General features: G+C 42.7%; 1 protein-coding gene across 3 annotated transcripts; it reads right to left on the minus strand.

Moving 5' to 3' along the window:
- Positions 1-9: 9 nt before the first annotated feature.
- On the minus strand, positions 10-23,354 carry Klhl42 (kelch like family member 42). 3 transcript variants are annotated; one of them, XM_078014980.1, is made up of 4 exons: positions 23,221-23,354; positions 22,400-22,932; positions 9,720-9,913; positions 10-5,655 (listed from the first exon to the last, which is right to left on the minus strand). In XM_078014980.1, the coding sequence occupies exons 1-4, from the start codon at positions 23,269-23,271 to the stop codon at positions 5,204-5,206; spliced, it is 1,230 nt and encodes a 409-aa protein (XP_077871106.1). In that variant the 5' UTR covers positions 23,272-23,354; the 3' UTR covers positions 10-5,203. The 3 variants fall into 3 exon arrangements, with proteins under 3 accessions (XP_077871106.1, XP_005339983.1, XP_077871107.1); XM_005339926.3 differs by having other exon boundaries at positions 22,400-23,271; XM_078014981.1 differs by lacking the exons at positions 22,400-22,932; positions 23,221-23,354 and adding an exon at positions 22,180-22,387.
- Between the last annotated feature and the right edge of the window lie 1,740 nt (positions 23,355-25,094).

Below are 25,094 nucleotides of genomic sequence, written 5' to 3' on the forward strand. Positions count from 1 at the left end.
CAACAGACACTGATTTCAGAACTATTTTATTTGAAGAAAATTTTCTTCTATAGTTCTAGTTCTAAACAAAATGCTGTCACTGTGAGTGCTTCGCAGGCATTGCATTTAAATGAATCATGATAATGTTCACACTTTCAAGCCACACTTAGAATTAAAGACTCCATACAACTTTTTTTTTTAACAAAGTATCAGTCAAAACAAAACAGAACTATTCATCCTACAGAATATCATTTTTCCTAAAATGACTACTAGATAGGAAAACATCGTCGGGATGGCCGAAGTATCCCTATTCTGAAATTTTTTTAAGCGACACAATAATGCAAATCACATTTTTCTTTTCTTCACCAATAATAAACCTTGGCAACCATTTGAAAAAGCACCAGCCAACCCTACAAAAGTGATTTCAGCACCCTTTGCTCTTCAAAATGGACCCTCTTTTGTGATTAATGTTTCCTGTAGGAATGGATCAGTAACGGTGAGGGCAAAAGTGAAGCAGGTGTGCGCTGGTGTGCTGCGCCTTGTGTCCCCAAGTTCACACAAAAGGTGGGAAACAAACACTCTTTGGTGAATGAAACCGAAGGGTGGAAAGCTACTGTTGGATAATCATCACAAAGGCAAAATCAACTGATTTTAGTAGTGTCTGAGCGAACGTTTATTAATCCCCCTCACGGGGGCATGTTGGAGGCAAAGCTATACACACAGGCAGGCAGAGAGTAGGCTCTCTTCCTCCTCCTTGGATCAGATCAAGCTGCCAAGCCCTCTGCTACAAAGGCTGTGATGCTTAGCTAATATTTCTAAATAAAGCAGATTACATGTGACTTTAACTTTTTCACAAAAATGAAGTATAGAGATTATAATACGTAGTGAGGGAAAAAAAATTCGGTAAAAAACTAAACCACAGGATGGGATGTTTGAATTTAAAGAAAAACAGGTTCATGATGATGATGATGAAACCGTGAAGTCAAAGACAGACTGTGGACCCAGACTGAAGAGGCTGCCAGACCAGAGCAATGTGCCCGAAAGAAGCTAACACCTTTGAGAAGAAAGCCCTAGTTTAGACCATTAGAGCGACATTTACAAGGCTGTAAACTCTTCCAGGTCAGGGTCTGAGGCTTACTATGCATGTGTCCCTGGTTCTCAGCATTGTCTTGCTCTGATGAGACACTGAAGCATTTCTGGTAATCAGGGAATGGAGCTGAATCCACTTGTTGCTTTGAAAGCCATTTCTCAAGGTACCTATCCACGCATTCAAGGCCTTAACTCCCAAAACAGGGTTGAAAACAGGTTTCACTCCATTCTGACGGATGGGTAAGTGGTATCTGGAAGCATGGATTGGACATGGGTTCTGAGAGCAAATCCTGACCTAGGGAGGGAAGGCCACAATCCTTCATAATGTCACCTTGAAAGAACAGCAGCACAGAAGCCACACACTCTCTGCTGCTCATCCAGGAAAAAGGCATCGACAGGCTTCCCTTTTCCCTTCACCAGGCTGCCTCTTGAGTGGTCTGCAAAAGCCACTCTTCACCGAATGCTGTTTGATAAGGAAAAACAAGGCTTTTCTCCTCAATTTACCTCTCGGCCAAACAGAAAGGATCATAACTTTACCTGGACGTCTGAAAGCACTGCACCCTCACGGAAAGGAAACTTTTTTTTTTTTTTTTAATATTTTTATTTTTTAGTTCTCGCGGACACAACATCTTTGTTGGTATGTGGTGCTAAGGATCGAACCCGGGCCGCACGCATGCCAGGCGAGCGCGCTACCGCTTGAGCCACATCCCCAGCCCGGAAAGGAAACATTTACTTATTTCTTTTGTAGAGAGAAAGAGCTTTGTCGATCACAGGATAGCTTTAATTAATACCTAAGGCATTTGGAATTACATGGGATCTTGGTTTTAAAAACTAAAAAAGATGGCAGAGTTCAGTTCTCTTTGGTTTCATGCTGATGTCTTTCGCTTATTTCCTACTGGTATCCATGTCTCCTTAATACCTTATGATGATGACTTAACCAATACTGTCAAAAACCATCAACTCTTACACATCCATCAGAAAACCTTTTAAATGAGGCTAAAGAGAGAGACCTCTGAAACTAGGCGTTTTTGAAAGTAAAGTCAGAAGGAATGACAGGAAGAAGACACAACCTCTCCTCCAACAGACCATCCTGTGAAGATGGGTACTTCTGGCCAGGCAGCTTCCAACTGGGTCCTCCCAACCACTTCCTTCCCCAGAGAGTAAGTCAGCACCCCTCAGAAGCATCTGGGGGTGGGGGAGGATAAAGCATTTAGAGAAGGACAATGGGAAGAAAATAGCTATTAGCAAATTTAGTAAAGGACAGTCTTGAGGGATGAGGGGAGATTTTCATGGAAAATTGCCTTCATTATAGGCAGAGTCTTCAATATAATACTGGCACCAATGAGAGAGTGAGCTAAATAAAAACTACCCTCAAAATGTCAACACAGATGATGCGCACAGCAGGGTGATGTCATAAAAGCCACAGAACTGTTCCTATTACACATTCTATCTTTCACTGCTGGCAGCTGAAAACAAAATCTTGTTAGGAGTCTGTGTATCTTAGAGCTAAAATATGCAAGCATACGCACACATGCGTGCGCGCGCGCGCGCACACACACACACACACACACACACACACACATCAAATCAAGCTTATAAAAGAGCTTTGTGGATCAGAGTTTACCTTCACTTGGTCCAAAAAAATCTAATTGTCAGCCTTAGGAAAACAGACCCAAAGTATGTAATCAGCAAGAGAATTAACTGGTTGGCAGAAATAATACTGTGTTTTATGTGATGTGATTATGTACAAATTAATCTCTAGACATCTGTCCCATACTAAATCCACTGGCTAGTCTTCTGAACACCTAAGACCTTAAAAAGTTAAACTCTGTAGCAACAAAAATAAATTAGATACATCATGAAAATAGAGATCACTAGAAATTCAATTCTACAATGACTATAACTTAAAATGAATCTATTCTTTAAGTAAGTATCATTCCTGGGATGAATTCAGTTCAGAGTTGCTTAGAAAAGGAAAAAAAAAAAAAAAAAGCTTAGTACTTGAAAATCAATGGGTATGGCTTAGAAACCCTTAAACAGTGCTATAAGTAGACTAATAGAATTATTTGCTGACAAGATACAAAGATTTATCTCCTTGCCCAAAATAAAGTCTTAATCATTTTTGCCTAATATTTCTGAAAAGTCATGCAAATGAGATTTTTGTAACCAGATACTTGAGGCCATGGTTGTAAAGAAACCCTGTAGTGACTCCTTCAACGAACTGAAGAACTCTGGAGCGACTGTTCTCCTTACTGCATCTGCACCGTGAATGGCATGCTGGAGGCACACGGTGTTTGGAACACGTTTATCTACTGTGACGGTTCTGTTTTTCTATGGGGCTTTCTTAAGGAGAGGCACGCTGTGACTAAAGTGGTTTTGCCTGCCATTAGTGCAGAAAGTTGGACTCTGGCTCACGGTTTTCCTGATTCCATTACAAAAATACCAGATAACCTCAGAAAATGTTTTTCAATCAAAATAAAATTTCCATAAGTATGGGTATAGAGTTTTTCGTTGGTGCTTAGTGCTGGGGATTAAACCCAGGCCCTCATGTATGTATGGCTAGTCATGCACTTGGCATACTCTACCCGAGTATATATTTGTAAAGGAATGTTGATCTATGATTGGCAGAAGCTTTTACTCATTGTTAACTGACTTAATGAAATTGCTTGAGTTGTTCACTGCTATTGCTGTGTGAGCCACCTGGGTTCACAACTAAGGTAAGTCAAGCATCTTACCTAATTTCAGAAAGACCCCCAGAGGTGGTCAGGGGGGATGGCAAACACCTGCACTCTCAGTGATTCGGGAGGCTGAGACAAGAGGATGTCAAGTTTGAGGCCAGCCTGAGCCACTCAGTAAGACCCTGTCTCAAAGTTTTTAAAAATGGCAGGGGGTGGAGAGCACAGTGGGGATATAACTCAGGGTAAAACACTCTTGGGTTCTATCCCCAGTACCAGAGGTTTAAAAACAAACAACAACAAAAAAAACCCAGTGGCCATTCCTCTCTCCTTCCTCTTTTTCTAGCACAAATTTTTACAGCTACCATCACCTTAATCCACAAAAGCAAAATGTGAACTACAAAGCTAAAAGGTATCCTGATTTAAACGTGATAAACAAAAACTAAGTCAAATACATTCAATAAAAGGAATTCTTAAAGGCAATTTTTTTTCTTATTTGGTATTTCCTTCCCTTCCTATACAAGATTCAATTTTAAAAATATATTTTATAGCCATCCTTTTAAACAATATACCCTTCTCTTTTAAATAACATAGTACGCCTAGAAATGCAATTTATGTGATCCACATAGATCTGCAATATGCCACATATGAAGTAAAGAGGTTTTGTCAATCTATTTATTTTGTCATTCATAACTGAAAAAAAAAAAGATTAGAAAACTGAGAATGTTTTAAACAAATTTTGGGTGGACTGACTGCTTGCAAGGATTCACTCTAGGGTTCCACCATTGTAGGTTTCCTGAAAAGTAGTGTGCAAATAAAATATATGAGCATGGAACCCTATTTTAAACACATTGGAAGTACCTGTGGGTAAGACGGGGAGAGGAGGGAGAATAACAAAGTTATTATCAAGTAAATTGATAATTTAAAAAGTCTCCTACTTAAGGTACTACTGATATTTAAAGTGACCTAAATAAAACAGATTTTAAAATCATCTTTACCATTCATGTCTATTATTGACTTTGGCCCTTTACCAAGCAGACCCAATGAATCCACTTACTTTTTTTTAGTGGTGCTGGGGATTGAACCCAGGGCCTTGTGCATGTGAGGGAAGCACTTTACCAACTGGGCTATATTCCCAGCCCCTGAACAACCCATTTTTTAATGCTAAGTTTCCATCATTGGCCCAAGAATATCGTGTTTGGATGAAAACATTATCATGGATTTGTTCCCATAATTTAAAAATCAATAATTTAAAAAATAATAAAGTTGGTCTCTTTTTTCCACTAGTTTTCAAGTAATTAGTTCAAGTAAGCTTATTTACAGCTGCTACTGGTATATATCCGTGACCTACTCTAGCCCACATTTTTTTTCCCTTTAGAAATCAGTCTCCCTTTGTTGTTTTTTGTTTCTCCTTTTTTTGGTCTTGAACCAGGTTTGTTTGAAGTAAGAAGTCAATTCAGTCATGTTTCTGCTTTATTGGGCAGATAAAGAGAAGAAACCAGCAAGTTATGTCCAAAGGCTGGGAATCGCCGAAATGCTTCCCAGCTATCTGAAAAGATATTGTACTTGAGGAAAACTCGGTGCTCCAAGCTGGTGGACAGGGTCACATCCCTGCTCATGATGTAGATGCCGTCATTGTGGAGCGCGCAAGTCAAGTTAAGCCCGGATTTGGATGTGTTCTCCTTGAGGTAGAGCCACTGCCGGGTGACAGTGTTGTAGGACTGCACAGTGAGCATGTCCTCGCTCTGGCTGCTCCTCCGGTTGGGCCCCAGTTCGTGGAGACATCCCCCGACAATGTAGATGGTTTCCTCCACAGACACCATCTGCTGCTTTCGAATGTGGACGTCACATGTTTCAAAGAGTGTCCAGATGTCTGAAGAGGGGCAGTACTGCAAAATGTTCATGTTTCGGTCTGAAACACAGAAAGAGGCAAATGATGACAGCCACCAGCAACACTGTAGATGACCCAGGACGTACATAAACCTCTTCTCCTCCATGTGCCTTATTCCGTCACAAGGAGGAAAACCCCATTCAGAAAAACAGGTTTGAGAAACAGTTTTCCAAATGGTTGGGAAAAGATACATTTGGGTTCGTCCCAATCTACCTCCTGGAGATTCAACTATACAATGAATATAAATTAAAATAAATCTGTTCTTTAAGTATCATTCCTGGGATGATTTCAGTTCAGAGTTATTAAGGGGAAAAAAAAAAGCTTAGTATTTGAAAGTCAATGGATAAGGCTGAGAAACCTTTGAACAGTGTTATAAGTAGACTACTGGTAGAATTATTTGGTGAAAATAATTCAGAAAAATAGGCTCATGCACTTCCTCCTCCTTGGGAGAGTCTTAGAGCCAGAGAAATGAGCAGCTTTGATTTAAACACAGTCCCTCCTCGCTGGTACCTTCACTCCTGTGAACTACCAGGTCAGGTCAGTGTAGGGGAATCAAACCCAAGATCATACACCTGGCTAGGCAAGTGCTCTACCATGGACCTGCAAACCCAGCCCTGAAGATCTTATCCTGGACAGCTGACCTTAAGAACACAAGCCGTTGCTCAGCAGTATCTACAAGGACTGGCAAGAGGAAAGGACACAAAGTTACAAGAGAAATGCCAGAGAGTCTCACCTTCTGCCTTGTAACAAGCTACAGACTCTCACCTGGCTATTCTGCTTCCCAGTTGTAACACAGGAGGAAAAAAAACTAAGAAAGGCCCACCCTCCCCTGCCCACTTCTAAAGAGATGGTTAATTGTGTGGATGAAATCACACTTGAAAGGTCTCTCTAATATTATTTCTAACTAATAGCTATTTTCTTTAGGGAGAAAGGTTGCCTCTTCTCTCTTTGAAAAGAGCCTGTGAAATTTAGAATATCTAGCTTTTATTTCCTTGGTACTGGAGGCTGAACCCAGGGGCACTCCACCACTGACCTACATTCCCAGCTAGCTAGCTAGCATATTTATTTTTGCAGTGCTAGAAATTAAACCCAGGGCCTTATGGATACTAGGCAAGTGCTCTACCTCTGAGCCTCATCTCCAGACCCTCATCTTATTTTAGAGACAGATTCTCGATAAATTACCCAGGCTGGGTTTGAACTTGCAATCCTCAAGTCTCAGCCCCCCAAGAAGCTGGGACTACAGGCATGCACCAGGCCTAGCTTTTCTTTTTTTTTGGGGGGGGGCGGGGGAAGGTGGGTACAGGGGACTGAACTCAGGAGCACTCGACCACTAAATCCCATCCCCAGACCTATTTTTTTTAAGTTGTTAATGGACCTTTATTTAATTCATTTATTTATATGTGGTGCTGAGAATTGAACCCAGTGCCTCACACATGCTAGGTAAGTGCTCTGCCACTAAGCCACAACCCCAGCAACCCCCCCCACCTGCACCCGCCACCCCTATTTTATATTTTATTTAGAGACAGAGTCTCATTGAGTTGCTTAATGACTTGCTTTTGCCAAGGTTGGTTTTGAACTTGCGATCCTCCTTTCTCAGCCTCCTGAGCACAGGCGTGTGCCACTGTGCCCAGCTAGCTTTTTTTTTTCTTTTTAATTGTTTTTTCCTTTTCTCCTCTAAGAAAGAATAAATGTAATATTTTAGTCTCTGAGGAAAAAGAGTGTTATGAGTTATCAGAAAGAATGAACTTTCTGTTTGTTGTTAAACAAACAACAAAAACTCAGGAGTGGAGGGGGCAGATCAACTTGGGACTTGGATCACTATTAAAGCATATAGCATTTCAATGGCTACAGAAGCTGGTCAGAAGACAGCTCATTTTCTCAAGGATTTGCCTCTTTCTTTAGCACCCCTCTCTAATAAAACCATTCTAGGAGAGGGGTTTGAGGGAGTTTGGCCACTCATCTGCTAAAAAGTGCTCCTGACTTAGTAACTAGACTCCCCACTAAAGGAATAAAGGACTTATTCTAGTGACAGTCCCACTGATTTCCCAGTTCAGGCATCAGGGTCTCTCCAGGTCTTCTGTAGAGTTCTCTGTCCTCACTCAGCACAGTTAGACTATGTACTGAAGTGATCTTGAGTTCGTGGGATAATCTTTTCATTTTTACATTTAAACTTGATTTTGAAGTTTCACAAATCATCCTTCTTCCCTCTGTGGTTACTATGACTTTCTGTTGAATTCTTATTTCTTTAGTGCTTACCAAAGAATTAAAAAACCAAATAGCTATTTTGAAGTTATGAATTATTATTCACTGAATTTTAAAAGCCTCACCTAACTTAAGTTGTAGGCAGGCTAAGAACGCAGCTTTAAGTTCTGATATATATTTTTCCCATAACAACTGGGATGACTGAACTACAGGGAACTCTTACAAAGAGCTGGGAAAGCTCATGCAGAGGAGGAGGGCTTCAGAGTGCAAAAGTAACTGCCCTGAACTCTCATCTTCGAAAATACTTTTGTTTTCAACACTTACACAAACACCCATCCACCCACATCAGCTAACCATCCCATCATGGTCTTTGGCATTGGGAATTCAGGACAGAAATCACGGTGGGTGGCCCAAGTGAAGAAGGCTCACTAGCAGTGGCTTGTAATGCGACCAAACACACAAGAAGGGCTTTCCTTCTAAAGGACATTTGCTCAGCCAAGGTCATGGAAAAAACAGGAAATCTACCAGCAGAGTATTGTTCAGGCACTGGGTGCTCAGCAGTTCCTGGTGATAAGATAAGTTGAGGAAGGTGTGCACCTTGTGTCAGGCCACAGGATGTGTTCCGCGTTACTCAGTCTAGGGAGGAATCGGGATTCTTAAAACTGCTTATAGATATATAACAGTTTACGTCCTGGAGACAGGAGTTTGGGGTTGGAGAGGCCATGGCTATCAGAGCATAGAAAGTTGTTCACTGAAACCTAAGTAAACACCAAGGTTGAAGGGAAAAGAAGTATCTGCTAAGTCTCATATTTTTTTGATTATTTGCAAAGAAAAAACTGGCAATTACTCTCAGCAGAAGGTCACTAGAGAGAAAATAGCTTCACAAGTGATGACAACGTGGAGTGAAAAAGGGCAGGGGGTGAAGCTGGGGATGCAGCTTACAGGAGGTTTATTTTCAAATTACTAATTATAAAATGACAATCAAAACAAAGTGAAAAGTGGGGCTGGGGTGCAGCTCAGTGGTAGAACACTGACCTAGCAAGTGCAGGGCCCTCAATTCAATCCCCAGGTCAAAAAAAAAAAAAAAAAAAAGAAAAAGAAAAGGAAGGAAGGAAGGAGGAAAGAGAAGAAACAAAATGGAAGAAGAAAATATATTGAACAGTTTCAACAACAAAGGGCTTCCCCAGAGTCAGGCGTGTGGTGCATCCCTGCAGCTACTTAGGAGTCTGAGGTGGGAGTTAGATACTAGCCTGAGCAACATAATGAGATCCAGCCTCAAAAAATGAAAAACATACAGTTTAATAGCACAATTGCCTCTTACTGATCAAGAAAAGAATTCTCTAGTATTGATGCACCTCCTAGGACCAATGTGAACAATGTGCAAGAGCTGGGCTTCAGGAACCATACCTGATGTGCTTGTGCTCATGAAAGGAGCAAATGAAAGCCCACATCTGCCGGAAGGCAGCAGCAGCACCTCAGTGCTGGGTGGGTGGACTGGGTGTGTTTGGGAGAAGGATTCTCGGCTAAAGAACCCTTACAAAGACCTTCCCACCCAGAGAGCAGCTGAGAACCAAACGACCTCTACAAACCAGGTCCAATCAGGTCATAGCTGACCACAAGGCTGTTTTTTCAGAAATACAAAGAAAATATATTTTCTTCATGGCTTCCCCTACCCTATTGGAACTTGCACACTCACAAAGTCATCAAAGGTCCCTCCAGTCTAAACCACCCCTGTCATATGGATTCTCTTTCCTTCAGATGTGTACATATATAATCAATGTATAAAATCACACTCGGCATTCCAGAGTTTCCTCAGCACCCTCCTGCCTCCCCCAGGCTACTGAAGCTTCCACACAGAACCCTCACTTGGCCCCTCCACTTACCTCTGGTAGTATATCCTCCAATGACATAAATTTTCCCCTTACACTCACACGCAGAGAACTCGGCCAGAGGATTTGGTAAGGGTGCCACAAAATTCCATGCATCCTGCTCAGGATTGTAACACTCAACATTAGAAACGGCCTGCCCGCCAATGGCATAGAGTTTTGAATTAACAGCCACGAGTTTGAAGTTAGACCTGAAAAAGAGACACAAGGGACCATTAAAGTTAGTTCTGATCATGAAGTACGACAACGGTGTGAACGGCTGAAGCAGAGTGTGGAACCTGCAAGCCAGCTACAGAAAATTAGCTCTCCGCGTTGGGGGCCATCCTCCCTGAGGACAGAGGAATGAAAGGACTTCTCATGCTTTATTCTTGTCCCTCAGGCTTCACAGGGATGGCACTCCGTTCCAGCATTAGCAACTGAAGATGAGCAGTTCAATATAACAAGTGCTAATCTGGCTCAGCTTCAGGCCAGGAACTGAAGACACTTTATACACTAAAACAGTCGCTCTAGGCCCACAGGTTTTACATCCACGGATTATAAATATTTGGGGGGAAAAACTGCATTTACACTAAATGTACAGACTTTGTTTTCCTTGTCATTTTTCCCTAAAAAACGCAGCACAACAATTATTTGCATAGTGTTTACACTGTATTAGGTATCATAAGTTATTAGAGAGGGCTTAAAGTATAGAGAAAGATGTGCATAGGTTTTATGCAAATACTGTGTCATTTTATATTAGGGACTTGAGCATCTGCAGATTTTGGTATCTGACAGGGTTCTGGAGCTAATTTCCCATGGACACTGGGGGAGGACTGTACTTTTTTTTTTCCAGGGCAGGAGTAAATGATAAGGGAGAAAAGCAACCACCCCTTGTCTTTCTCCTCTCAGAACAGTTATCTGTTCTTCCTGCTGAGCGGGATGGCTCTATAGTAGGTAGATATGGGTGCTGCCTACATGGACAGGCAGAGACAAAGGTGGCTGGGGAGAGCCCCTTACTACCGATATGCCTGTTCCATTCACTGGCACTCCACCTCCACCACAGGGAATCTCATAGATTGCTTCACAACATACGAATAAGGAGATTCATCACTGAACTGATTAAAAACACTCCGATCCCGCCAGGTGCAGTAGCGCACGCCTATAATCCCAGGAGCTCCGGGGGCTGAGACAGGAGGACCGCTAGTTCAAAGCCAGCCTCAGCAATTTAGTGAGGTACTAAGCAACTCAGTGAGACCCTATCTTTAAATAAAATACAAAATAGGGCTGGGGATGTGGCTCAGTGATAGAGTGCCCCTGAGTTCAGTTCCTGGTACCCACCCTCAAAAAAATTAAATTAAAATAAACTGGTTTGAAGCATCATATCCCATATAAAATTAAACACTATTCATAAGCCTCAGATACTAGATAAATCTCATGACTTTTTGAGTTGAAAGGTAAGATAAAATCAATTTGTTTCAATGAGCACATGGGACTCACGGGTCCTCTGAAAGCCAGGAAGGATAAATATTTGGGAGTGCTGAGTCAGTCAGCTGTGATACATGCACCAGTCACAAGTGAACAAGAGGCACAGGAGCAACAAGAGGCAACCGGAAAGGACCTGGCCTCAAATCGGGAACCCCCAGGTCAAGATCCAGCTCTGCTGACAGCCACCTAACTCAGCCTGACCCAGACCAATTCACATCCTAGTCTCTAAGGTGGGATGATTTCCATCACAAGGGGTCACAATGTTTACCTCAAACGCTCATCAGGTACTGAGATAGGACACTGGTTTTTAAAATTTTATTTATTTATTTTAGGGCACTGTTTTTTGACATTTTTTTTTGCTTTCTGTTGTGCAAAATACAGATGCTAGGTCAAGTGAATTTGGAGGCCAACACAAGGCTCAAAAGTAACAATATGCTAGGAAGGAATGGGACTACAAAAGGAAAACAAAACAAAATTCTGTAAGAGTAGATCAGGAAGCAGCAGTAAAGAGGCCTGAGCCTGGTCTCCTGATAGGTGTTCCATAAACACGGATGCCTCGTGAGACAGAAGAGACGTTACTAATAACCTACTAAAAAGTTAAGGTTTTTAAAGGGTGCCTATGATGTTGACCTTTAAAATGTGTTTTCATTTAGTTTTATTTTTCAGATCAGAGAGTGAACAGAGTACTCTTCAACAAGAGCCTCACACTGTCCATTAAACCCAGCCAGCCATTCAGTCTCTCATGCCAACAGACTCCACCAGGGTGGCAGTTCCTGGGGGGTCCCTGATTCATGCTCCTTGCCTTTCCTGCTGCCAATGGTCCTTAAAATCCAACCAAGGTGCCCTCTCTGTGTGTGCAAATTTGGGGAACCAAAGGAAGTCAAGCTAGTAAATAAGCACTAAATTTTACCAGCCCTCAATTTGTTTTTGCTCCCCAAAGGTACACAGATAGTAAATTTTGTAAGATCAAAACAGTTTTTGCTATTCATCCAGCATGATCACTTGTCCTAAGCAAACAGGTAAGGGGCTTCTTTCTGAGGCTGAGTGACTAAGCAGTTAAAAAGTAAACAAGTCCATTTCTCGGCATCCCAACCTGCTCACGCTGATTTAAGAGAAGAGAAATACTTTACTCATGTGGGATTTAAGATGAAACTGCCACCTCAACACAACCACCATTGAAGAGGCATACCACAAGGGTTCCAACTCCAGGCTTGCACAGAAAAAGCTGATTGCTGAACAGCTTGAAGGCCTTGGGACATCACCAAATCTCAGTTTATCTGTGCCTCAGTTTTTCCATCTAAGAGGTGGGGATAAGAGCACAGTGTCTGGCACTCAGTAAGGGGTGAAAAGGACAGCGCTTGCAGAAAGAAGTGCCACTCTCTGTTGACACTCTGGGCGTGCTTTTCTGTGTCCTAAGGCTGTGTTTCTCGAACTTGGGAAGGTTGGTTTCTTATTTGTCAACTGCAGCAGTCACTGGCCAGGATATATGTGGAACTCTGTAAAGTGCTCTCTCATCTACAGCTTCTTGCCATTTGGCACCTCATTTCCAACTTCCCAAAAATACTTCTAGTCTTCAACCCCTGAAGTGTAAAGATGTGCATCCAAGCTGTCAATTACTTTTATTTATTTATTTTTTGGTGCTGGGGATCAAACCCAGGATGTTCTACCACTGAGCTATACCCCAACCCTTTTTTTTTTAAATTTTGAGATAGGGTCTCACTAAGTTGCCCAGGCTAGCCTTGAACTTTCAAACCTCCTGCTTCAGCCTCCTGAGTAGGTGGGATTAAAGGCATGCACCACCTGACTGGCTTATCAATCACTTTTAAAAATGATAATTTCTACAGTGTTTTCTTCATACTGATCCCTAATATACCATGGTTAAAAAAAATTTAAAACCAAATTACAAGTAATTCATCATGGCTACATACTTGATTCACTTAATTAATAGAAATATATAGAAATGCAAATGAGAAAAATTAGAAAATACAGTGATTTAATTTCTACATCACTTACAAGAAATAAAAAGCTCTTTAGGGCCATATGTAGTGGTACACGCCTACAATCCCAACTACTTGGGAGGCGGAGGCAGAAGGATCACAAGTTCAAGACCAGACTAGACAACATGGTGAGACCCTTTGTCAAAACAAAATTTTAAAAAAGTTCAGAATGTAGCTCAGTGCTCAAGCCCCTGGGTTCAATCCCCAGAACCACAAAACCAACCAACCAAGGAACAAATAAAAATACAATAAAAAGAAAACTCTTCAGGACTGCGACACAGTCTCCAGCACCAATTAAAAAAACAAACAAACAAACAAACAACCTCTTCAAATCCTCATGTAACCTGAAACATGCTAAATCTATGCACAGATATCAATGATTAATATACAACCACAGGTAGGCAGGGTACCACAGAAATATCCAAACTGCTTAGAACCTCACCTTGTGATCCCGTGGAGATTAACTCAACTCTCCAAACCTCAGTTCTCTCTTTGAGAAAAAGGGGTCATTAATAGGACCTCTCTCAGAGATGCCGTGAGCATGAAGAATGAAGTGGGACCTGAGGAGTGACCACAAGCCCTGACCCAGAAGAATATCAGGAAATGTAAACCACCGTGGTAACTCACTCCACAGAGAAGTTTGCTAGAGTCAAAACTGAGTGAAAAGCTAGGATCCTTTCCCAACCACACAGGTGATGACCATTCAGTGTGCAGACCATCCAGCCCCTCTCGTCCCACCTTTCCCGTTCCTCTGCCTGCTGTTTCCCTAGGTAGTAACCTCCCCACCTCTGAGAAATTCAAAAGCAAAAACACAAATAGCAATTTATACTGTTGGTTACAATTAAACGGGGGGAGGGATGAACAGACAATCCTTTGCTTTGCACTATTCCTGCATCCACTGCAACCACCACCATGGTGGGTAAAACTTGCCAAAGCTTCACATTTCTAGAAATGCCCTGCCAACATTTAAGCTGGCTGTGAGGATCAGGGACAGCTTGGGAAGCACTGGGACTGACCACTGTGACCCTGTCTCTGCCGAGGACAAGTGTTTGTGAGGTCCGTCCCTAAACCTGCTGTATTCACTTCCAGCAGGAAGACACACCCCAGCTCCATGTTCAGAGCAAAAGTTCAGTGTCATGGAAGAGACCCGAGACGACTTTGAAATGCAGAACACTAATGAACCTACTGCAGTAACAGTGGCCAGTTCCTGCAAGTTATTGCTAATTAAAGCAAGGAGGGAAAGCGATTTTGTGGTCACACAAGCTTCTACATGAAGAGTTATATCCCGAAGACTCCCGAGATCAAATTCCTGTTCAGACAATAAGGCAGTGTTGCATACATAAACTTCAAAGAGACCTCTCAAAGAATGATACCCACTTGTATTGTCATTTTCAAGGTTTCTTTCTTACCCACTGCTGGTCACACAGCACCATGTTCTGCAGGTGCAAAGAGCTCTATAAAAATCTTTCAATTCTGTCACTGAAGATTCTGGATCACTGCTTGGTTCAGTTCCCAGGGTAAATGCGCCACTCACAATTTGACCCCTTCATCAAAGTAAAAGTCAGTATGGACACATCCCAAAAGCAGTCATTGCCAAAAGTGAATCAAGGTAGACTTAAAATGCTGTGTAGCCAGAGGCCAAAACCTGTCTTTCTCACTCAGGGTTCCAAATTTCTTCAAGAGAAGAATCTGTCCTGAACGCATTATCCAGGAACAATCCCTCTTCCAGGTTTTATTTTTACTCGTCTCATCATTCAAATTTGATTTTAAACTCACTGAGGCCAGGAAACCATAAACATCTGTTTCTCTTTCCAGTAGTGATGGGGAAAGTGCTATGGTGAAGCTGAGACTCTATGATGACATTTTAAAAACGAATATAGTAGTACAAAAAGCACGAGGCTTTATACCTTGAAAGGAAAAGAAAATTTAAATACGGGGAAAACTTTTTTGCAATGAAGATGATCACTGCAGCTGGGCAAGGTGGCATACACCTGTAATCCCAGACTTGGGAGGCTGAGGCAGGAGGATCTCAAGTTTGAGGCCAACCTGGGCAACTTAACAAAATTCTGTTGGGCTGGGGATGAAGTCCTGGCTTGAGTCTCCAGGAATATCAAAAAACAAAACAACAAAACAAACAAACAAAACAAACAAACAACAAAAAAACCCAGACTATATGAAAATAATAAAGGAAATTTTTCCAAAGGACTAAAAGAATTAAATATATGAAAAAACAATTTTTTTTTCTAGCTACAAGCTATAGAAGTCTCCTCTTATCCAAGCCCCCAGTGGGATACATGAAGCCACAGACAATACTAAACCCTATAATAATGCCTTTTGTATTTTAACTAAGCACTTATCACACACTATGGCCATAACTTTTACAGTTTTAGGTGCAACAGCAAAACTAGCATGAATTTCTTTTTCTTTCTTTCCAATTTCACAAATAGATTTATTCTTACTATAGATCTTAGCAACCTAAGCATACGTTCTTTTCTCTTTCCTTTTTAAATAGAGAACATCTATTCCTTTAAGGACAAATATTACAGTTTCTCTGTGACATATACTAATTGTATCACTATTCTTACACACTGAAGTCATTATTAAGTTTAAAAAAGGTTACTTAAACTCAAGCACTGCAATACCCAGACTGTAGATAACTACTAAATGACTATGGTGACTAATGGGTGGGTAGTGTATACAATGTGGATACATTGGACAAAGGGACAATTCATTATCCTACGCAGAAAGGAGCAGGATGGTGTGAGATTTCATCACTCTACTCAGAATGACATCAATTTAAACTTACAAATAATTTCTGGAATACTCTGCTTAACATCATCAGACCAATGGTCACTAAAACCAAGGTCATCCAAACCTCTGATAAGGGGGACCCTACTGTGGATAAAACTATTAATTTTTCTCTAACCTATAAATACCACGTAATTCCAATCAAAATTCCTATAGAATTTGACAAGCTGACTCTAAAAACTTAATTGAAAGAGAAACGTGCAAAAAAATAATGTGTTCCTCATCTTTATGTAGCTGCAACCAAAATATCTAACAAGACCAACTCAGAGAGGGAAAAGTTTATTAGGGATTGACAGTTTCAGGGGTGCTGTTCAAGACTGGCTGACTCCATGGCTTTGGGCCCAAGGTGAGGCAGAACATCATAGTGGAGGGGTGGTGGTAGAGGAAAGAGGGCCACTTCATGGAGGCCAGGAAGCAGAGAAAGAGGATGGAAGGGGCCAAAGGGAAGATGAACCCTTCCAGGGCATGCCCTCAGTGACCCACCTCCTCCAGCCATACCCCACCTGCCTACAGCTAACAGAGTCCTAACTATTTTGGGGTGATTAGGTTATAGCTCTCATAATCTAATCATTTCAACTCTGATTATTCCTGCATTAACACAGAAGCTTTTGGGGGACATCTCATATCCAAATCATAATATCTTACCCCTGGCCTCCAAAAGATTATGTTTATCTTACAATGCAAAATCCATCTCCAAGAGTCTCCATGGTGTTAACAGTCCAAAAGGCCAAATCTAAAGTCTTTTCTCAGACTCAAGGCAGACTCTTGGCTATGAGCCCCTATAACGATCAAAAGTAAGTTACACATGTCCAATATACAATGGCACGGAGTAAATATTTGCATTCTAAAACAGAGGAATAGGGGTATAGAAAGAAGGGATAGGACCCCAAAAAAGACTGAAAACCAGCCAAGGAAACATTTACTATAGCTCTACCTCTGGCATCTGGGGCACAAGGTGGTAACATGTTCCCTCCAATGGGGCTGGAACAGGCTGGCTCCTTTGGCTGTACTTGTTGCAGCGCTCATGGCTTCTCTTAGCCTGGCACTCTCTGCAGACAGCAGGTTTTCTTGGCAGAGAGCACATTACAGGCATCTCTTAATTCCTTGGGTCTCCATTCCAGCTTTGGCTTCATCTTCACAGCTTTATACACCTCTCTCTCAGAGGCAGCCCACTACTCTCTCAGGAATTCTGACCCTCTATTTCGCCTGGCCTTCCAGGCCTTCCTTTGAAGTCTTGGTTGAAGTCTCTATGACCCCCCCCCCCAACTCAAGCATCCTGCATTCCGGCAGATCTAGCACAAGGACAATGCCAATGTCTGCTGCCAGCTTTACCAGTAGCTGAGCCCTCGGAGAACACCGCTGCAGCAGCTGAGTATAGTGAAACATCTTTGCAGGTCCTCCCCATGTGAGAAGGGTGCTCCTGCAGTCTATTCTCAAAGGAACTTGTACCTTTACACCTTTGAGCCTGTGGTGGGTGTGGTCTTGCTAATTCCTGAGAAGGCCCTCAAGGTTATCTTTCCTATTGCCTCTGTGCATCACTTAGCATCATTTTAGAGGTTATAATCTCTTCAAAACTATACTTTCCTTGTCTCCAGTTTTACCCACTTTTCCAGCCATACTGCAAGTTTTTAAAGTCCTGTTCTGCATTTTTCTTCTGATTCTCACAGTAAACATGGCTAAAAACCAGTGGCAATACCCATGCCACCACCTGAATGCTGTGCTTCCTTGAAATTTTTTCCACCAGGTTAATCGGTCCATCATCTTTACATATGGAGTCACGTGAAGTCTCAGGACATGGGCAAAATGTAGACGAGTTCTTTGCCAAAATAGAATCCCTGTTTCCCTCTAAAACCTCATAAGCACAGCCTTTACAGTCTACATTCCTATCAGCATTCAGGTCTTCTCAGTTCTCACCAGAATCCACCCATTAAGCCCCAATCACAACATTCCAAGGCTTCTCCAGCTGGCATCTTCAAACTTTCAAAACTCCTCCCACAACCAGTTCCAAAGGCTTCTGAACAACGTGAACAGGTCAGTCACAGCCACAACCCTACTTTTCAGTACCAATAACTATATTAGTCAATTTTACATTACTAAGACCAAAATACCCAACAAGACCAACTTAGAGGAGGAAAAGTTTATTTGGGGTTCACAGTTTCAGAGGTTAGGTTCACTACACGGTTACCTGACTCCATCACTTTGACCTCAAGGTAAGGCAGAACAACATGATAAAAGGGTTGTTGCAAGGATCGCGCCTCATCTCATGGAGGAAGCAGAGATGGAAAGACTGGGAAAGGGGCCAAAGATTGATGAACTCTTAGAGGATTTTTACCCTCATGACCCACTTCCGCCAGTCATGCCCATCTGCCTATTACTACCACTCATCCCATTCCAATTAGGATGGCCTGATTAGATTATGGCTCTCATAATCTATTCATGAGCCTTTTGGGGGTTGTGGGGGGTGGCACCAGAGGACAACATCTCATATCCAAACCATTACAAAGAGTAAAATTAATTGAAACAGAAAAGAGGTTTCAGTTCCACCAGACAATAAAATATGTTAACAAGCTACATTAATTTTAAAATATAGCACTGATGAAGGAATGATCACTTTGCCAAACTGGAAACACCTTTTACGAAAACAAATCCCACTTTCAGATCTAAATTAAAAAAGCCCATGCCATAAGATAGAACATGATACAAATCAGTATTTGTATATTTTAGCTGTAGAAAACTTTCCTTTGCAGAACACAAAACTAATAGGACACGTAACAAATCCAACTTCAAAAAACTTAAAGTTTCTTCATGTAAGAAGACGTTACAAAAAGTCTGATGGGTCATAGGTTAATGCTAGGCTGCTAGGCTGCATTTTATTTGCTCTACAAGGTTTTTGTTGTTGATTGCTTTTTTTTTTAAATAAAACTAATTGCCAACATATAAAACCTGGGATATTTGGATATCTAGCAATACCATTTCCTCACTTCCACTTGGAAATAACCAGATGTGGCTGAGAGTAGAGCCCACTTTTCTGGGGACAGTAGTTCTCGGGCTCATCAAAATTCTCACCCATCATTCTATTCATTCACTTCACCTCCTTGACCACTTTGGAACTTCATTTTTGAATCATATAAAACAAATAATAAAGGCATGGAGAAATATTCTCAATATTACCTAATATACAAGAAAAATATGTATATATAATTTCTAAAATAAATATGAAAAAGGTAAGCCAATTTTTAAAACACAACAATGATTATTTATTTACAAAAGAAGTACAAATATCCAATAAACATATGAAAAAGAAAGTCTTCTAATCAGGGAAAAATCACACCAGTATTTTTGTCTATTAGAATGGGAGGAAAAGATGATAATATCTCATCTTGGCAAGAGTCTATGGAACTGTCACGTTCAAATGATATTGATTGGAAAGGACATTAGCACATTTTTTGATAGGTAATTTTGTCAAGAGCTACCAAAATTTAAAATGTTCATGCACTTTACTTTGCCCCACCTACCCAGGGATTTCAAGATTTTGACATATGGAATTAACTCACATGCATCTACTAAGATACATAAATACTAAGAAGTTCAATACAGCATTGCTTATCATGGCAAATGGAAGTGACCTAAATGTTTATGAATAAAGGAAAGGCTAATTACACTAAGGTATACCCACAGGCTGGAATGCTACACAAGACAGTGGTAAATCTTCATTTGTTGACACAGAAAAAACTCAGATATAGTGCACTATTAAGTGGAAATATTAAATAATTAGCATAAACAAATAACTTTAGAGTAAAAATACGTATAAAGTGATATTCATCCTGATGATAAATATACTATATAGTTATACATTAACTACTAAGTGAGTAATGGGTGGGTAGCATATACAGCATGGATACACTCAACAAAAGGATTATTTATATCCCAGGCATATTCAGGAATATACATATATGTTCTCCCTATTGTTAATTATCAATATACAAGTAAATACATATTTACAAACTTATAGTCCATAAATTTAATATACATCTACAGATACTTATATTTTTTCATTCTAAACTTTTCCCAGTCATTTGTAGTTTTGGGGGTTTTGGTACTGGTGATTGAACCTACAGGCATTTTACCACTGGGCCACATCCTAAGTCCTTTTAATTTTTTGAGACCAAGTCTCACTAAATTGATCAGGGTCTCACTTAGTTGCTGAGGCTGGCCTTGAACTTGCAATCTTCCTGCCTCCACCTTCTATCACTCATCTGTAGTTTTTCTAAGAAGCATGTCCTTGTACATTACTTAATATTTTCCTCCAAGTAGACAGAAAGAGCATTCCTAAAAATAAAAAAAAAAATTAAAAAAATAAAAAAAAGACTGCCAAGGATTTATCAAGAAAAAAAAGTCTGAGGTGTAGTGTTAGTGCTACAGTGCTAAGGAAGGCTTATTGAGTATAACTTTTGATATCCTAGAGATATATAAAAGAGGTAATAGAGAACTTGAGCCTTCCATCCCTACCGAGCATCACCTATAGCTATCAAATATTCCTTTGTTGCTTCAATTAAGGCTGTTAAAACTGAGGTAGGATGTATAGCTCAGTGGCCTGCATTCAATCCCCACTACTACACAAATAAATAAATAAAGGTGGGTGTGGTGGCACCTTACTGTAATCCCAGCTACTCAAGAGGCTCTCAAATTTGAGGACAGCCTGGGCAATATAGTAAGAACCCATGTTGAAATAAATAAAGCTCTTAAAATCTCTTTTAAAATAACATATTTAAAACCAAATTGTAAACATGAAATCTCAATGATGTAAACAATGCATTAAGAAGAGGCTGGACTAAAATGTGCCAAGCTGGAGATACTTCCTCTAGGAGGAAGGAGTAGGAGTAATAGTCTCTCTGCTCCTTCATTTTTTCAGTTTTCTATAACCACACAGTATGTTTATCAACAGGAAAAAACAAAAAACAAAAAAGCACACTTTCCCAAGTGAATTTATATTATGGTAGAAATAAAGCCAGTGCTCCTCCAAATAATCTCTGACATAGGGGGATCCTCGAGTGGAGTATATATGTATAATGGATGTCCCATTACTGTTCAAACTTTGTCTGGCTATGAGTTCCCCAATTCTTTGCTCTACATGTCAGGCAGGGACGAGGGTGGTGCTTGAGATGACAACAGGTAGCCTGGAAGAAAGGTATTCATTTCTTTCCTGGATCACATTGATTCTTCTTCCCACTTCTGAATAATGGATTGAGGCATCTTGGGCCCTACCATCTTATTTCCTATCCCTTCCTTCCTTTAGTTGTCCTTTGCTCTTATTTTTATCTTTCTTTCCTGGCTCCTCTCCCTACCTCCCCTCCCACCACCACCCCCAAGTTTCTCCTTTTTGAGTCTTTTCTTCAAGTCTCCCAAGAACTGGTAGGAGGTATCTGCAGAATGGGAAAGGAGATGGCTGCGTTGGATGGAAATACATTTGGCACCCTATATCTGCAGGTTTCGCATCAACTCAATTCAACCAACTGTAGGTGGAAAATGTATGGGGGTACTTCATCTCTACTGAACATGCATAGACTATCTTGTCATTATTCCCTAAACAATATGGTATAACAACTATTTACACAGCACTTACACTGTGTTGGGTATTATAAGTACTGGGGAAATGATTTAAAGTATACAGGAGAATGTGCACAGATTATATGTGAGTACTGTGGCCATTTAATGTAAGGGACCTAAGTATCCACACATTTTGGTATCTGAGGGAGTTCTGGAATCAATCTCCTACAGATACCAGATACTAAGTGGACTGTGATCCAATTCTGTAGTTGACCACTGCCAGGCTCAAGTTTTGGGTCAATGATGATGGCTGTCTGGAAGAAAGGAAGGAAGAAGTAAAAGAAAGGAAAACTAAGAGAGGCAATCCTATATAGTACATGTTTATAACTCCCTAAAAAGGATCTTCTGGTCCCAAATTGTCTTCCCAGTATGGAAGGCTTCAAAGTCATGGATAACAAAAATCTCCCAAAGTCAGTGTTTTAAATCACTGTCCAGTGTGTCATTATAATCAGGATCAGATGCTAAAAAAAAAAGTTAAGAAAAATGAAAGAGCAGTTTTCTTTTAAAGTATCCTGGGAAACCATATCACCTTTCCACTAGGAGAGAAGCAAAAAAAGCAGTTTTAACTAAAGACACAATACCTGAGAGAAAATCACTCAGCTAGTTGACCTCACTGAAGCCTCTTCTTCCTTGCAAGTTCTCAGTTCACTGGAACTGTGCCAGAGTCAAGGCCAGCAACACTCCTGAAGATGTCACTCCCACCTCAAAGCACCCTTCTGTGACGGCCCAGTAAACACTGGGGAATGAACGAACAAACAAGTGAACGAAGAGAAAGAAGCAGACTCTGCTGCGGGCGCTTACCTCTTCTGGTTCATGGAGGCCACCTGGAGCCACTCGTTGGTGCTGGGGTTGTAGGAATGTGCAGCGGAGATCTCCTGGCTAGTGATTCTGTACCCGCCCACTATGAAGAGGTAGTTGTCCAGGATGGCTGACCCATAACCCCTGACATTCACCAGGTCGGGAGGCAGGTTATTGGCCAGCGGGAACCAACGCTCAGTCATCTCCTCATACCTGAGCATGGACGGGGGCTCTCCCTGGTAGGGATGAGGGGCCAGGGGTCCTCCCAGGAAGTCCCCCAGGGCCACAAGGACAGGAGTCCCAGTCATCCGGGCCTCCCTCAGCCTCTGCTTCAGGCTGATGTCCCCCGGAGCTTGGGGAGGAGACACCAGGAGGTGGAACTGGGGCTTGCACAACACCTCGTGGAAGTGGACGACCATGAAGCGCAGGCAGGCCTCCTGCAGATCTGGAAGCCCGTACACCTGCGCCAGGCGGTACATTTCCAGGCAGTTGTTGAGCCGCACTTGGGACAGCAGCAGCTGCAGTAGGGACGTGACCTGCAGGAAGGAGGCTGCTTCCACCAGCTCAGACAGCAGGCTCACCTCGTCCATGTCCTCTTCCTCCTCCAGCCCTCCGCCCTTCTCCCCCCGCGGGCCCAGGAGCCAGCCTTCGCGGGCCCCGCCGGCATTGATGAAGTCCAGCACCAGCCGCAGGCCCGGCGCGCTGAGGCCGCGCAGCTGCTGCACCTCCGGGCCGCCAGCTTCCTGGCTCAGGGCCTCCCGCATGCCGGAGCGGTAGAGGGCGCGGAAGTAATCGCTCTGCTCGATGAGCTTCCTCTTGCTCACCGGGTAGCAGCGGTCCTCCAGGCGGATCTGCACCATCTCCTCCGCCGACATGGCTGGGGCCCCGGGGGTCTGGGGGCTCCCCGCCAGCTCTGCGCGCTCGTCTCCCCGCCCCCACGCGCTCGCCTGGTTCCGGGTAGGGCGCGCCGAGGGATGGCGGCCCGGCAGGAGCAGGAGGCAAAGGGCCGCCCGCTCCCGCGCTCGGCCGGGCTCTCGGACAGTCCCTCCTCTTGGTGTCCGCCGGGGCCGCGGCTCAGCCTCGCTCCCTCAAAGCGACGGCCCTGCCCTCCTGTTCTCTCTCAGCACCAAAAAAGGCCCGGCTGCCCCGCACCGGGCGTCCTAGCTCGGGTTCTCCCGGGCGGCGTCAAGCGGGAAGGGAATCCCAACCCCCAGCCTGCAGCCTCCTCCCACGCCGCCCTTCTCACTTCCGCCGGCGGGACCCCTGCAGCCGGCGAGAACTGCCGGCTGGATCCGGCTTTCGGGCAGAGCGGGCGAGCTGCAGGCCTCGGACGCCGGGGCTGCCGACGCGCAGGCGGCAGAGGCAGGAGGGCGCGCGTCCCCGCAGCTTCCCCGCCCGCCTGGGCGCACGGGCTCTGCCGCCTGCCGGGGGCTGCGGAGATGCTAGTGGGGTGCGGGTGGGGCAGGGAGCACGTAGTAAGGCAGACTGTGTTTCTGTTCCGTGCTGCTTCACAAGAGCGAAAGAAAAAGAAAGGAACGTGGAAGGAAGGGGATGGAGAGAATCTCGGATCCAGAGAATGAAAACGACATCAAATCGGGGTCACCGCCCATTTGGCCCAATCGGCATCATGGGCTGAGAGGCACTTAAATCGTCACTGGACCTTGGCACCTAGGTCTATGTCCTGTGGAAGACGTCTTGCAGAAGGCCCAGGAAGATTGGCTCCAGGTTCTGCAGGGTTCCGCTCCTGAGGTGCCCAGTGCACGGGTCCAACAGGGTGGGGAGTAGGGGGCAGTGCATTTGCCCTTGGGGCCCCTTGTCTTCTCTATGTTATTAAAAGAAAGATGGAAGTACAACTTAGCTAAATAAAGTTAGGTCGCGTGCCTTTTGTCTTCTAAAATCTTGGTAACAGGTTCCTGCTTCAGGTTGCTTTGGCCAGCCAATACGGAATGTTACCTTTGGGCAGAGGTCTGACCGCTTATGCTCACATCTGCCTACAGGGATGACTTTTTCTTGCCACCCACTTCCCCTACATACCCATACCCCATCGACTGAAGACAGTTAGGGAAGACCAATTATTCCCCATCTTCCAGAACATGGGAGTAAGAAGGCTTACTCCAAATAATAAGGACCTTCTTGTGTTGCTTATGAGACATGAATGAATCCTAGAAGTGGGTAGAGAAAACTTGTTTAGATTGGGGTGTTATTATCTACAAACGAGAAGAGACCATAATTTTGGATTGAGCTTCTGCACTAGGCCCCAACAGACCAGGCAAAAAAATCAAAATGGAATCAGAGTGAAGTTCTGTGTCAACAAGTTGAAACTAAGCTGTTTTTCTGACCTTCCAAGAAATCAGGATTAGAGTGATAACATCCAAATTTCCAAACAAGCCAGTTCCAGTTGACAGAATTCTTACACAAAATAGGTAACCTGAAATAGCCTAATGTTAACTAGTCAGCAATTTTTTTCTGGTATTCTGCCTTCCTGTCCCTGCTTTACACAGTAACTTTGAAGTGACCGATCTGCTTTGGTTTTTACTTCTGCTTTCTTCAGGCCCTCTGTCTATAAAACCAGCTTCCTTTGCTCCTACCATGGGAACACTTATTCTAATCTATGGTATGAAATGTTGCTCCATTCTAGAACTGAAAATCAAGCCTATTAAGATCTTTATATTGTTGTACTGTTCTTTGACCTTATGTT

This window comes from Ictidomys tridecemlineatus, chromosome 6 (assembly GCF_052094955.1).
Source record: "Ictidomys tridecemlineatus isolate mIctTri1 chromosome 6, mIctTri1.hap1, whole genome shotgun sequence".
NCBI lineage: Eukaryota > Metazoa > Chordata > Mammalia > Rodentia > Sciuridae > Ictidomys > Ictidomys tridecemlineatus.